Consider the following 14,134-nt stretch of genomic DNA (forward strand, 5'->3'; position numbering starts at 1 on the left):
CTCAGTAAGAGAGGATGCAGCGGGGCCGTCGTTTGCTTTATTTTTAACCCTTTCTTTTTCTTCACCCCGAACTTACATAAAGTTTGCCAACGACTGTGTTCACACGCAGGGATCTGCTGTGAGAGGGCAGAGCACCCCCCGAGCCCCGCGGCTGTCCGGGCAGCCCGGTCCCGGAGTGCGGGGTTGAAGCAGGGGATGGGCGGACCGGGAGCTCCGTGACACTCTCGGCCTGAATCCCACCTCGGCAGGGCTTCTCTCCCCTCCACCCGCATGCAGAGCCGTCAGACAGCGGGCGGAGAGAGACAGCGGTCGGACTGCTCTCTGCCGGCCGGGCCCCGATCCTTCCTGCGGCTACCGGCCTCTCCTGCCCCGAAATAACGCGCAAGCAATGGCAGAGGGCCACTGTGCAATTAAAGCAGGTAACGAGGAGCTGGACAGATGTGTTTTCATTGCGCTGTAAGATAAACTCGATGTTAAATGCCTGACAACTTCCCAGAAGCAATCAGCAAAAGTTTACGAGTGCATAAACCTCAAAGACCATTCCTCGGTATTTTTATAAGCCCCGCATTTAGAGTTCCTATAAATTCTTCTGCCCGCTTCCAAACTCAAGTTCCTGAGACTACAGAACAGCTCGGGCAGAGCGACGGGCGACGGGGCGGGCAGAAAGCTCGGACGGACGGAAAGAAACAGTAGACGGGGAGAGAGCACCTGGGGGAGAGCGGAGAGGAGGAGGCCGGGAGTGCCACCGGCCCGACGTTGCGGACCCTGAAGGGTCAGGCAGAAGGGAGGGAGGGGCAGTGAAAGCGATGAGTGAGGAGGGATGGAGCCGGAGAGCTCTGTCTTCAAAGCTGCCGGCAGTGGAACGTTCCCCTTAGCCGTCATATCGGAGTAACAGCGTCCGTCATCCTCAAGTGACCGCCTGATTTTCATAAGTTGGAGCTGATTAAAAAAATATATATTTTAAATAATAATAATAAATAAAATACTCTGAGGTAATAAACGCCTTTGTTGACTGTCCCAAGGAAAAGGAAGTTGCTAAAGGGGAAAAAATTATCAGGGCAAAATGCCTTTGGATCGCTAATGATGGAGGTTAAAGGGTGGCAAGGGGTGGGCAGCTCGGTGGCCGCTCGCTTGGCTGGGGACCAGGGACAGGGGCCGGGCTGGGGCAGCCCCTCCTACAGGGCCCGTCTCGCATGGCCGTGCGTGGCCTGGGGACGCGCGGTGCTGGGGTGTGCATTGTACGGTCCGCATTGTAGTCCTGTCCTCGCTCTCTGAAATCTCAGTCAATTACTCGAAGATCCGCAGCTTGGCTCCTTTTCATTCTTTCCAGGTGAAAATTCAAACGTTTGCTGTTGTCGCCTGCTCCTTTCTTCCCTGAAACAAGGCACCCAACTGTTCCCATATTACCATTCAAAAACAGGTTCTGTGGCGAAGCTCATTTGTGAATCTATTACAGAGATTAATAGATTATTTCTCCTTTTTCAACTAATTCTCAGTGGGGAAATTTAACCATATGGTAAGGAGAGAATTAGAATTTCATCACATTAGAGCAAAATGTAATGAAAAGAGTCCAACACCTGGGGCCAACTCCGAAAGACACAATTAAAAGGTTTTTAATGAAAGCGGGGAAACCAAAAAATTTCATAGCCCTCGGTAATTCTGCCCCATAAGGATGATTTAGTGGAAGCGTTGGGAAATATTGTTTTTACTGATGTCGCCGGAACGAAAACCCGACGCTAAATAGTGGGTGCTCCCTGAGCGCTCCGCAGTGGAGAAGCAGAGCGGCTCTGAAAGGGGAGAGGCGGACGGAGCCCGGAGGGAGGGGGGGGGATGGGGGGTGTGGGGTCCCGGGCTGCCAACGGAGCGAAGCTCCAAGGGAGGGACGGAGAGAGGAAGGGCGCTGTGAAGAGTTGGGAGATCGTCTTTAAAAAGTTTAGTGGGTTCGGGGCCGTCTTGGTAGGTTCGGGTCTTACTTGGTGGGTTTGGGGCTTTCTCTGCCCTCTCTCCTCCCCGGACCGCGGTAAACGCCGGGGATTTATCTTTCCACAGGGACATGGGAGATAAGCATTAGGAAGCGGCAATCTGCTGCTTGGAGAGGAGGGGAAGCTCCTCGCGGTTCGGTCTCTCTCTGTTAGTGGGGGTGGAGAAGGCTGGGACCCCCCCGCCCCCGCCCCCAGGAGCACCTCGGCTCAGGCTGGGCCGGGGCTTCCGAATTATTTATTTATTTTTTCTTTTCCCTTCCGAAGGGGAGGGGGGGGGGAGGAGGGGGCTCTGAGTGGATGTGAACGCGGGGGGCGGGTGGGCTGCGGGGGGTTGGGGGGGGGAAGAGGGTGTCCTCCTCGCCCGCACGGCCGAAGCAGCGGGAGTCGGGCGGCTCCGGCGCGGCGCGGGGCTGCAATTTGCTGAAGGAGGCAAAGAACATCCTTCGATCTAAGTAGGGCTTTTAGTGTGCTCATTGATGAGTGAAAGTCGCCACACATGTCAAGCTAAAGGCAGTTGTTGGGTTACTAACAGGACACAACGTCTTGCAAACATATGCGTTAAGCTGTGTATACAGATGGCAGCGAGAATAATGGAGCGGGCGCCGCTTATAAAGCTCGGGCTGCTGCCTGCCTGCAGACCTGGGAAATGAAACTATTCAGACTCGGGGCCAGATAGCGCCTGGGATTGTTTGTTACCGTTTTAATCCTATTAATTAAAACGTTAACCTGATTGGGTAGAAAGCTCTGTCCCAACAGGCGACTCTTCTCCATAATAACCTACTCTCCGAGATAATGATGTAAAAGACTCCCCCGTCTGCGGCGGCTGCTGGTTGATGGGTCCGGAAATCTCTTGAAGGTGAATCCAAGCAAGATAAACGGTGGAAGCGGCGCGGCTGGCAGCGCACAATGCCCCAGCGCGGCGCCTGCTGAGGGCGAGCCGGAGCCGGAGCCGGAGCCGGAGCCGGAGCCGCCGCCGCCGTATCACCGCCAGCCACCGCCGGAGCCCGGAGCGGAGCGGGGCCACCGAGAGCGGCGCAGCCCCGCCGGGAGCCGGGAGGCGCCTTCCGCCTGCGGGACGCCGGGGAGCCGCCCGCAGCGGCGCGGAGAAGCCTTGGAGGAGCGGGCCGGGAGCTGAGGGGGGCGGAGGAGGCGGAGGCGCCGATGGAGCGGGCGCTGGGGCTGCCCGCCGAAGAGGACCTCTTCCACAAGAGCCTCGCCGCCTCGGCCAAGCGCATGGAGTCCGCCTTCCGCTCGCCCCCGGGGCTCGACCTCTCCCACCCGCGCGACCGCCAGCCCTCGCCTCTCGCCTGCTACGAAGCGCCGGAGCCCGAGGCGCTGCTGCAGCCCGGCGTCGGCGGGGACCCGCTGGCGCTGCCGCCGGGCTCCGTCTGCGTCAAGTACGGAGAGAGCGCCAGCCGCAGCTCGGTGGCCGAGAGCAGCGGCGGCGAGCAGAGCCCCGACGACGACAGCGACGGCCGCTGCGAGCTGCTGCTGCGTGGCGCCGGGGGGGACCCGCGCGACGCTTCGCCGGCGGCGGGCGGCGGCGGCGGCGGCGGCGGCGGCCCGGGAGGAGGGGGGGGCGGGGGGCTGAAGGCTGCCGAGGGCGGCTGCTCCAACGGGCACGGGCACGGCGGCAGCAAGAAGTCCAAGGAGCAGCGCTCGCTGCGCCTCAACATCAACGCGAGGGAGCGGAGGCGGATGCACGACCTGAACGACGCGCTGGACGGGCTGCGGGCCGTCATCCCCTACGCGCACAGCCCCTCGGTGAGGAAGCTCTCCAAGATCGCCACGCTGCTGCTGGCCAAGAACTACATCCTCATGCAGGCGCAGGCCCTGGAGGAGATGCGGCGCCTCGTGGCTTATCTCAACCAGGGCCAGGCCATCTCGGCCGCCTCCCTGCCCAGCTCCGCCGCGGCGGCGGCGGCGGCGGCGGCCGCGCTGCACCCCGCCCTCGGCGCCTACGAGCAGGCGGCGGGGTACCCGTTCAGCGCCGGGCTGCCTCCAGCCACCTCCTGCCCGGAGAAATGTGCCATCTTCAACAGCGTCTCCTCCAGTCTCTGCAAACAGTGCACGGAGAAGCCTTAAGCCGCGCCGAGCCCCGCCGCCGCCGCCGCCTCCTCCGCGGCCCCGGGGAGATGAGAGGGAAGGGAAGGGCGCCGGGGGGCCGCGGCCGGGCCGGGCCGGGGGTCGCGGGGGCGGCGGAGGGACTGAGAGCCGCCCGGGTCCCCGCCGCCCTCAGATCCGAGCGCTCCGCGGGCTCCGCCGGGACGGGACGGCCGCGGGTGGGGGAGGGAGAAGGGGCGGCGGGGGGCGAGCCCTGCAGCGGGGAGTCGCGGGCTGAACCCCGGCGGGGCCTCTGCGCGTCCGGACAATGGGGCGGCTGAGAAACAGCGGCCGGGAGGGAGACAGAACGAGGGGACGGGAGAGCGGAACCGCGTCCCGGCCCGCCCAGCATCGAGCGGTCCCGGTGATGGGGAGCGGAGGTGAATGGGACAAATCAGAGAAGGGCACGAGAACGTAGGCTTTTCTTTTTTCTTTCTTCTTATTTTTTCCTTTTTATTTTTTTAGTTTTTATTTTTATTAGCATTATTATAATTATTCTGAGCCAGGAAACAAACAAACTTGAAATGTAAACTTCTTATTTAAGCGACTCGCAGAAACAAAAGAGAGACTGGAGCGTTGCTTGTTGGAAGACTTTGGTGCTTTTGGAGCGTCTCGAAACTTTGATCCCGTGCAAATGCGCAAAGTTTTGGTGAGAGTGATTGAAAAAAAATATATATATACCGAGAAAGATATAAAGAAACAATGGGAAATAAAAGAAAGAAACGATCCTTGATCCGAACCCGTCCTCCGTGTGTGGCTGAAAAGCACCGCGTTTCTGAACGAGGGATCTGTGCGCACCTCGTCCTCCCCACCCGCAGCGCTGTACAGACGGGACGTATTTATTTGTTCTTCTTTGGGTGACCCTCCCGCCCTGCCGGTAGTTCTCATGTGTTAAGGTCAGGGGTCTTTCTGTGCGGTTACTTTCTAATGCTTCTAAAATTCTGTTTATGGATGAACTTTAAAACTGTGTGCCAAGTGTTGAAAGCGTTTCTTTTGCCAACACCGTATAACCGGAACTGTTGCTGTACCCGAGCTGCTGAGGTTTCTGAAAGGTCATCTTGGATTTTATTTTCAGTTGCATCATCCCTGTATTTCAATTGAGCTTTAATAAATCGCTTCAGTCCAAAAAAAATAATGACAGGAAAGGTGTATTCTTCGTGGCTCGGCCACTGATTTGGGAAAGGGTTTTGCGTTAGGGCAGGTGAGGGTCGTTCCCTTTGCCCGGGCGCAGAGCAAAAGCTGCTACGCGAATATCGCCAATGTTTCCCAGGGCGCTGTGTTTGCAGAGGTGTCGTTTGGACCGCTTATAACGCGTACGTAAATGATTCCTTCCGACCGTGGATGATATTCTTGAAGTTGAAACACTTGAAAATACTTTGGGCTGATTTTCCGAAGCGTGTGGAGTTCTTTTGTTTTTCGGGGGGTGGGGAGGGAGGACGGGGTGGGGTTGTGTTTTTTTTTTAATGGGGGGAGGGGATGGGGAAAGAAAGATGAAAAGCAAGAAGGAGCTATTTCCCCAAAGTGAGCCTTCCGCTTGAGTTTGCATGGCTGGGTGCTGCCTCTCTGCCAGTTGTAAATCCGGATTTTGTAATTCTTATTTTCTTTCCAACCCCGACTCCTGCTATTTTCCACTCCTCGCAGATAATATAAATTCGGACTGTCAGGTTGGATGGCGCAATGGGAGCCGTGATGGATCTGTTGGCAGGTCACGGATGTGTAAAGAGTGATATATATTAAATAGGTCAATCAGATGATGACAGCAATGTACGATCGTTTGTATGTGTATCTATGTCGGAAAGAATCTTTATTAAAATATTTTGAACAAACGTTTGTAATCGTGCTGTGCTTTGTGTTAAATATTTACCTCCAGATTTAAGGAGGTGTACGAGGTTGGGGGGAGGGGGTATGTGGAGGGATGGCTCCTTTCCTTTGCTCCCCAGTGCCCCCCTCCCACCCCCCAACCCCCGGCAGCCCTGGGGTGCCTCCGGACGAGGGACTCCTGCTCGGAGCGCTTCCCCCTTCCGTCGAGCCCCGACTGCCACTCCGGACCCCCTTCTTCCCGTCTCTAGCGAGTTTTGGGGTCTCCCCCGCCCCCCATCCGGCCCGTGTCCTCCGTACCTCCGCTTCCGTCGGCAGCCCCGCACGGGGTGAAGGGGGGGAAGGGGGGTGGGGGGGAAAGAGGATCAATCTTTTCCGCTCCACTTCCCATCAGAAAAGATTAATCAGAACCTGTAACTTTTCAGGAAACATAACTGTAAAGTGCCACGGAGCGGTGGGAAGGCGGCCCGGAGAGGGTGGGCAGCTCAGCCCCCAGGCGCCGGGAGCAGCGTCTCAGCATTTGCGAGACAAAGGCTGGGTGCGTCTAATTATGATTATTAAAACAATTTCCATGACGATGTCTAATATTATGTTAATTTGAAAACAACTGTGTATGAAAACTGTCGACTATAATACCTAAATTCATTTAATGAAACACATCGTTAAGGCAATTAAACCTCCTGGATGTGATTAAGGAACATAATTACGACACTGTTCTGCGCCATAATTGGGTGTCTTTAATCAAGGGGTAAAGTGATCAGCAACACAGCCATTAGTTTGTATTGTTCCGTCTCTGCTGTCCATCATTCTGATTAGGAATTAACCACCGCCACCAGCTTGGCGTGGTGCGTGCCCGTGTGTGTGTGTGTGTGTGTGTGCTCACAGCATCGGGGAGGCATTCGCCTCAAGACTCAGCGCTCGGTACCTCTGCTTTCAGAGAGGGCTGCCTGCGGCCGTCCCTTCGACGGGGTCACGTCGGGGCGGTGGATGCCAGAGGAACACCCGAGCTGGGCCGGAGGCTGAGGGGGCTGCGGGGGCTGCCACTCCCTATCGGGGCCGGAGGGGTGACAGGCTCCCACCTCCGCTCCTTTAACCTCTCTTCTTCCTCTCCTGCAGATGGACGTGGCCGAGGTTTCTCCCTCCCGCTCCCCAATCTTGGCTCCGCCGGCGGGGCAGAGGAGGGAGGAAGAGGAACGCCAATGCTTTGCCGTCCAGGCCGGCCCTGGGTGTTCTCTTGTCTCCTCCAGGCTTTTTCCGAAGGGGCAGGGAGGTGAGGGGTGCTGCCACCCCCCGTGTCCCCCTGCAGCGTCCCCGGGCAGCGCTGGAAGAGCTTCGCCCACCCCGTCTAACTCCTGGCTGATAGAAAGCAGCGTGGCCACTTCCTAAGAGCCCCCCATGTCGGCAGCCGCACAGCGCCGCATCTCCCCTCTCGGGACCCTTTCCCGGTCCTTACCCCGGCTCTGAGCCCGAAATGGTCCCAGCATGAGTGACATTGGCTTTCCTAATGTAATGACTTATGAAAGATATAATCATGTGTTAAATTGAATCCTCCGCTTAACTGTTAATGGTGTGCTCTGGGCACATTTACGTATTAGATGCTATGGTAACTAATTACCACTAGAAGAAGGGATAATACACTTTCCAGACTTTGACAAATAATTATGAGTGTTCACATCCCTGCTAGCAGCAGTGGCGGCGGATCCGCTGGAATGAGTAAGTGACTAAATGAATGGGTAAGTGAACTTGTGTGCATGGAGGGACCGCATAACGGATAGTGGTCAAGTGAGTTTTCTTATTAAAACCTTTAATGAAAATGTGATTTAGAGTGGAAGGGGGGGTTGGGGTGGGGGGAGGGGGGGAATGCGACGCTGACTCTAAATGTAATTAAATCGCGTAATATAAACATCGGAAACATAAATAAGTTTGCTTTTAATTAAAACGCGGCAGTCATAGTAAATTATTCACGTGCTCGGAAACTTTGCAGCAATTAACAATCGGGTTCTGGAGAGGGGATGTGAGGGTGTAAACTCAATGGCTCGGGACCCCGCAGCTCTTTCTCCAGAGTCGCTTGCGTTCCCATAGGCCAGAGGGGGACGGAGGTTCCCAGCAGAGCAGCTCCCGGTCGGACAAAACTTGGGGCAGCACAGCTAAAGGGCCGAACCCAGAGTTGCGGGCAGCCGCACGTCGTTCCATCAGCCCCGTATCCCTTCGCCCGCCCATCAGATCCGTGTCCTCGCCTCCCTCCCCCCAGCCCCGTGCCCCCGCGCCGCCGCCCCCACCGGCCCGTTCGGACTCTGCCCCGACGCGGCCGTCCCGCAGCCTCGGAGGGGTTAATTCCTTCCCCCGCTGCCCTTGTCCTCGCAACCCGACTCCGAGACGTGTCATAAAAGATGAAGTGAATTGATGGTCTGTTTCGAGCACTTTACTGCTGTGGTTTTGAATTCATACACGGAAGAACTATGATCTGTGGATAATTTGAGATGCTGTAGGAAAATGATGAGGTTTACTTCCAACACAACCGTTTGCTTACCGTTTGAAAATAAAGAGAAAGGCGCACTTAGAACAGAGACAAAGCTGAACGTCTAAAGACAGCCATAAACTGCCAGACAGCCATAAATTAACGTCTTCATCAAACACTGAGGGGATCAGCGCTTATCTAAATCAACAATTATTTCTTCCAAGAAGTTGCCGAACAGATTGCCCCTCTAATACTATTTTTAAACCCCTGTAATTGAGGATTAGGGACCAACAATCGCCTTTCCGGAGTAAACCTCCTCTCCGTCGGCTCCGAACTCACCCAGCTCTCCGAGCGGGCTCACTCGGGAACCTCCTCGGGCTCCCATCCCCGTCCGGGCTGCTTTAGGAAGGGCGGCCGGCGCTCCCTGCTTATTCTCAGGGGCTCAGGGGAGCGAGGAGCACCGAGAACCGGCAGTCGGAGAGCAGGCAGCGCGGCACTCACGTCTGCGGTCAGACGGGCTCAACCCCGGGGCGATGAGCGGGGTCTGCGGGAAGGGCGCTCTGCTGCGAGTTCGAAGCGGCTTCGTAAGTCCACGGAGGCTTCGGAAGTCTCTGCCGGGAAGAATTCCTCCTTGGGAGGAGATGGAAGACGCGCTCCGCAGCCGGGCGGTTCACTGGCTGGCAGCGTGGGAATGTGCCTGCGGGAGGCTGGCGGCTGAACTCTTGGGAAGACGGGGGTAGAGGGAAAGAGGAGCTGATGCAGAAGTTCATCGGCAAAAGTCACCACGGGGTATTTCCTTACTGTTCCCTTAGCAGCCAGAGCCCAGACTTGCGATCAACTTTCTTGTGATAACAAGTGTTGTTTAAAGGAAAAATATATATATACATACAAGCAGTGTAACAAAATAATATGGCAAGAGAGAATCCTGCAATGCTTATAGCAGGGACAGACTTCTTTTGACTCTATTTTGGTGCAAATAGTTGGGAAGACAAGCACACCGATGCTATTACAGAAAGTGTAAGACCACAACATCAGTACCTGAGGTCCCAGGTCCCAAACCTGAGGACCTGCTGCACATCACAGACACAGGGCTGAGTTGTACGAGGATCGAGATCCCACTACATTTTAGTTCTTTGCTTTCACGTGAAAAAAAATTGTATTTAAAACATCTGTAGATTTGCATCTTTGTATGTAGCAAATGCTTACTTATACTTACTAGCATTTATGAATATAGACATTAAGCATCATCGTACAGGTGTAGTTGTAAGTGGTACTTTTGTAATTAGACCAGCTTCCTGGTGTGCTGCGGGTATTAAGACACGACTGGCCATGGTACACACATATGTTCAGGTAATGGGCAGGAATAGACTTCACTTGCTGTGGTCTGACAGTTGAAATAGCTCAATTCATATGAATTAAGTATATGTCATGAACAAATTGATGTCTCGATTTTAAAATAAAATGCAATATAAATAACATCAAAAAAGCTCTTGGTGTCCAGACAAATATTAGACATAATACAGTATCAGGAATTACTATAATCCCCCCCTCCCCAAACTGCCTTTCATATCACAAAGAAAAGCTCACGCAGAAACGTGGCCTTCAGGACACCTCAAATAACATTGCTTTTTATTTCTGAACGTTAATTAAAAAGTTACAAACACGTGTAGGAAATGCAGAAAAAATGCTGCAGGTCCCTCTTCTGTGCAGTGTATCTTCATCAGTCCTCACAGATACACCTCGTACACATTTCTGCATGATGGAATGAAGGAAAGGGATCTCTTTAGGCTGTGTACGAAAGAGCTACTGGCAGAATTCATAGCGACAATGCTGCTTAGAAAAGCCAAGTTGTGCTTTGCTGGTGCAGTGCAGCACACTGGAACAATTTTCCATCATTTCTCCTTCTAAAATGAATGATGTAAGAGTGCAGAGTATTTAACAGCAGGTAGGACTTCTACTGCACAGAGGTACGGCAAAAGGAAAGGACTAGGAGCTGTATTTGGGAAGTAATCTTTATACTGGGAGTATATATCTCTATTCTGATTCTGGATAATACCCTAAGAACATCCAAGGTCCCACATTCCTCTTGATAGGAAACTGCTTTAGTTTGATGGGGGGGGGGGGGGGGGGGGGGGGAAATAAAAATTTTTTTTTTTTTTTTTTTTTTTTTTTTTTTTTTTTTTGGGGGGGGGGGGGGGGGGGGGGGGGGGGGGGGGGGGGGGGGGGGAGGGTAAGGGAGAGGTGATCATTTCCTAAATTCCAAGATGCTCCATGACAGTGTTGAATTAAATGCTGTGTGCTGACTGAAATGTTTTACAATGAAAGCAACAGTCGTGTATCTGTGAGAAAAATGCAAATGCAAGGTGGAAAAAAATCAACACAGACACTCATTCAGTAGTAAAATAGATACATTTTTATGTGTTCTTGAAATACAAAAATCACTTCAGATGTTAGATTACTAAAATAATGAAGTTTCATTCTTGCTTAGAAATTCACAACATATCTTTTTCGACCTAAGAGCCTTAATGATGGATATTAACTATTAGAGTAAAGCCTAACCATTGTCCATCTATATACAAAATGTCAGTTTTGGCGATTAAGAGCAATTCACAGTCTTCTGAATGGCAGAAAGTTCAATGATGATGACATAAAAGATCATTTATAATTCTACAAGGGAAATTTACAGATCAGCCATCACTCAAAACCAAAATAAAATAAAGAAGGAAAAGAAGTGCAATGCCAAAAACAGTGACATGCATAACACTCTACTCTTACACTCTGACATAGTTTTAGATTATTACATTACGACCTATCGGCAGAGATGTGGAAGTCAAACTTGCAAGGAGGTGCACAATATAGCAGCACGATCGTTTGAGACACAGGGCGAGTTAGTGAGTTGGTGGTGGGTCATAGCAACAGTGCACGGCGGTGCAGAACAAAGTGTAAATTAAAAGAATAGTCGTAAATAAAATCACATTTCAGCATTTGCATTAGCTTATGATGAATTCACCTTCCTGAACAGGTGCTACAAATGGGACATGCTGATTTAATAAACCTATTTTATGTCAGAAGATGAGTCTACCCCCCTCCCCTTAACAGCAGATGACTGTATCAATATAACTGTATGCAGTGATAGCTTATAACTGGAGACCAGTACAGACCAGCATGGTCACTTGTAACACTTAGGAGCGGGCTCCCCATGTCACCCAAGGCAGAGTGGAAGCAGCCCTGGCTCAGCAGAGTCAGCAGTGAGGCCAGCCCTGTATGGCTGACAACTGACCACCTGCCAATACGGCTACTGCAGGTTTCTACATCAGTGGTTTAGCCATCACAGTGCCTGAGTGACCAGCACCAAGCTGGTGCCTCCTGGGTGCTGTGACCAAACACACAAAGCTGGCCCTCTTCCCTGGGCAGCACACTCTGGCCATCTTGGCTCCAGGGATGCTGCTTAAAAAACAGAGATACCAACACCAGAGAGCTTGTTCCCTGCTCCAAGGAGACCAAGCTCCTCCCTGTCAGCTGGCTGCTGACTCATTGGGTCACTGCTCAGCTGCAGAGTATGTGAACTAGCAGGATGACCAGGCTTAATGCTTCCTTTCTCCTGCTCTAGCACTCTGACTTTAAAATGATGAGCCTTACCATGCCTGCAAAAGGATGCAGGTCCCACCTCAGTGTTGCACAGCTCACTAGCAAAAGCCATCCATCAGGAGCATGGATTCACAGAGACACAGCTCCAGGATGAACTGGGCAGGCCTTGTAGATTTCATACCATGAAAGCCCTGTACTCCTGTGTGGTGTGAGATGTGGTATCCAGCTCTGAGGCACAGCTTCTGAGTGCTCTCATAGAGCTTTCCTTCATCTCCCGGAAAGACTTTGATACCATGTTTCTTTCTTTTTTCTTTCTTTCTTTCTTTTTTTAATGAAAATGCGAGCCCTGCAGCTTTAATTCACTGGTTTAGAAACAATCCAGACCTCCTTTTAATTCCAAGACAGATACTGTACAAACTGATTAGCAATTAATCTGAAATTACTAATGATTTGCATGTACTTCTGGCACAAAAGTGTCCCACTAAATTATGCAGCAGCCTGTGATATACTAATTCAAAATCCTAACAATAGATTACCATTACAAAAAAAAAGAAAAAAGTCTTATTTTAAAACAAATACCTACTGTTATTTCTGCAGTTGCTTCAGGTTTGTTTCAAAGCTGGATGCCAAAGAAAGATTTATCCTAACTGTGGCATGAGGCATTCCACAGCTTACATTTAAACAATAATGTAATACAGTCAACAGTGTAATGACATCAGCGTTTCCTCTCTCAATAAAATAGGCTCTAATGTCCAAACTGGATTGTGAGCTATGGCTAAGTACGGAATAGTTCCTACTGAGTAAGTACAGCAGTAAGTAACCTGAGTGCAAGAATCTCTCCATAAAAACAAATTTTATTCTGTGACAAAAAGCAATAATCAGCTTCTGGTGTTGATTAAATGTTGAAGCAATGTTAAGGCATTTAATCAACTGCAAAGCCCATTTAATGTAGCTGTTACTCCAACACTGCAGACACTGTTGATATTATATATGAAGAGAAAATATTCATTCAATGCATCTCACAAAAACACCATTTCCTACTCAGAGGATTTGGAATGCGGCTGTGCCAATGTCTAAAAGCCTTTCTATTGATATTTATTTAGGATATGTGCTTTACATGAATAACAAAACAGTCTCCTACACAAGTAACAACAAATAATACTAAACCTTAGCATGAACATAGTTGTTTCCATCCATAGGCTATCAAGTGCTCATGAGACAAGTAAAGTTTCTGATTTTGGAAGACATGCAAGATTGAGACACAAGAGATTTCAGCTGAGTGTTCTCAAAATGAACCAGTGGCTCTAATGCTCTACCAGGAAAAGATAAATCCAGCTGAAGTTTGCATAACTTTGTGTCTTCTGCATAGTGTCAGGCAATTTTTTTGAGCATCATTAACTCTGTCAGAGCAGGACACTCTGAAACACAGGAATGCAGACAATGGAATACTTGAGAAAAATAATCTTTTAAATGCTTTGCCCTGCACTCACTGAGAAGTTTCTACAACGCAGCCGGCAGTTCATCCAGCAGTGTCCAGACAAGGGTAACAGTTCTGTGGTTGTTTGGTTACTTATCAAGTTGCAGATTCTGGCACAGAATAGATTAAGGGTTTACTGCACAAACTAACCTGCACTTGCAGCAATTATTCATCTTCCTTTCACTCTGACTTCTATGTATGAAGACGGGACACTTGGGAGCATCACGTAGAGCACTGTTATTCATCAGCTGGCAATTTGGGTGGAACTTAGGCTGGTGTATCTCAAACCGAATTTTTGGGGAACATGAAGCAAAGCCAACAAACATGGCTGGTCTTCCATTAGGGTTATGCTCATGGTAAATGGAGACTGGACAGCCACGAGAATCCTCCTCCATCCTGAAAGTGAGAGAGGATCTCACTAGAGAGAGACAGGGTCTAAAATTTTATATTTTGAATGCTGTGCAGCAAAAAGAACTAATGTTTGAAAGAGGATCACCCAGTGGAGCAGGTTGTGCAGCCCACCTACAGTCAATTACTGTGTCAACCTGGTGTTTTCACTTGCTTAGATTTCAACCCCAAAGAAGAGCCTGTTTTCCATCTCGCAGAGAGATAATTTTGTTTCCAAACAGAGGTCATGCTAGTCTGTCTGTGCACAGCTTAGACACATTGAAATACTATTAAAAAGCAGTTTCAGACACCACACCTGTC

At 51.2% G+C, this 14,134-nt stretch overlaps 1 protein-coding gene across 1 annotated transcript; it reads left to right on the forward strand.

The window, feature by feature from the left end:
• Positions 1-2,331: 2,331 nt before the first annotated feature.
• Positions 2,332-5,220, forward strand: BHLHE22 (basic helix-loop-helix family member e22). The gene has a single exon (XM_015855769.2). The coding sequence runs from the start codon at positions 3,144-3,146 to the stop codon at positions 4,065-4,067; it is 924 nt and encodes a 307-aa protein (XP_015711255.1). The 5' UTR covers positions 2,332-3,143; the 3' UTR covers positions 4,068-5,220.
• Positions 5,221-14,134: the final 8,914 nt, after the last annotated feature.

The sequence above is a fragment of the Coturnix japonica genome, chromosome 2 (assembly GCF_001577835.2).
Source record: "Coturnix japonica isolate 7356 chromosome 2, Coturnix japonica 2.1, whole genome shotgun sequence".
NCBI lineage: Eukaryota > Metazoa > Chordata > Aves > Galliformes > Phasianidae > Coturnix > Coturnix japonica.

What these genes read in the sequence shown, in the direction of transcription:
- BHLHE22 (XM_015855769.2), top strand. Translation starts at nt 3,144, where the DNA reads ATGGAGCGGGCGCTGGGGCTGCCCGCCGAAGAGGACCTCTTCCACAAG.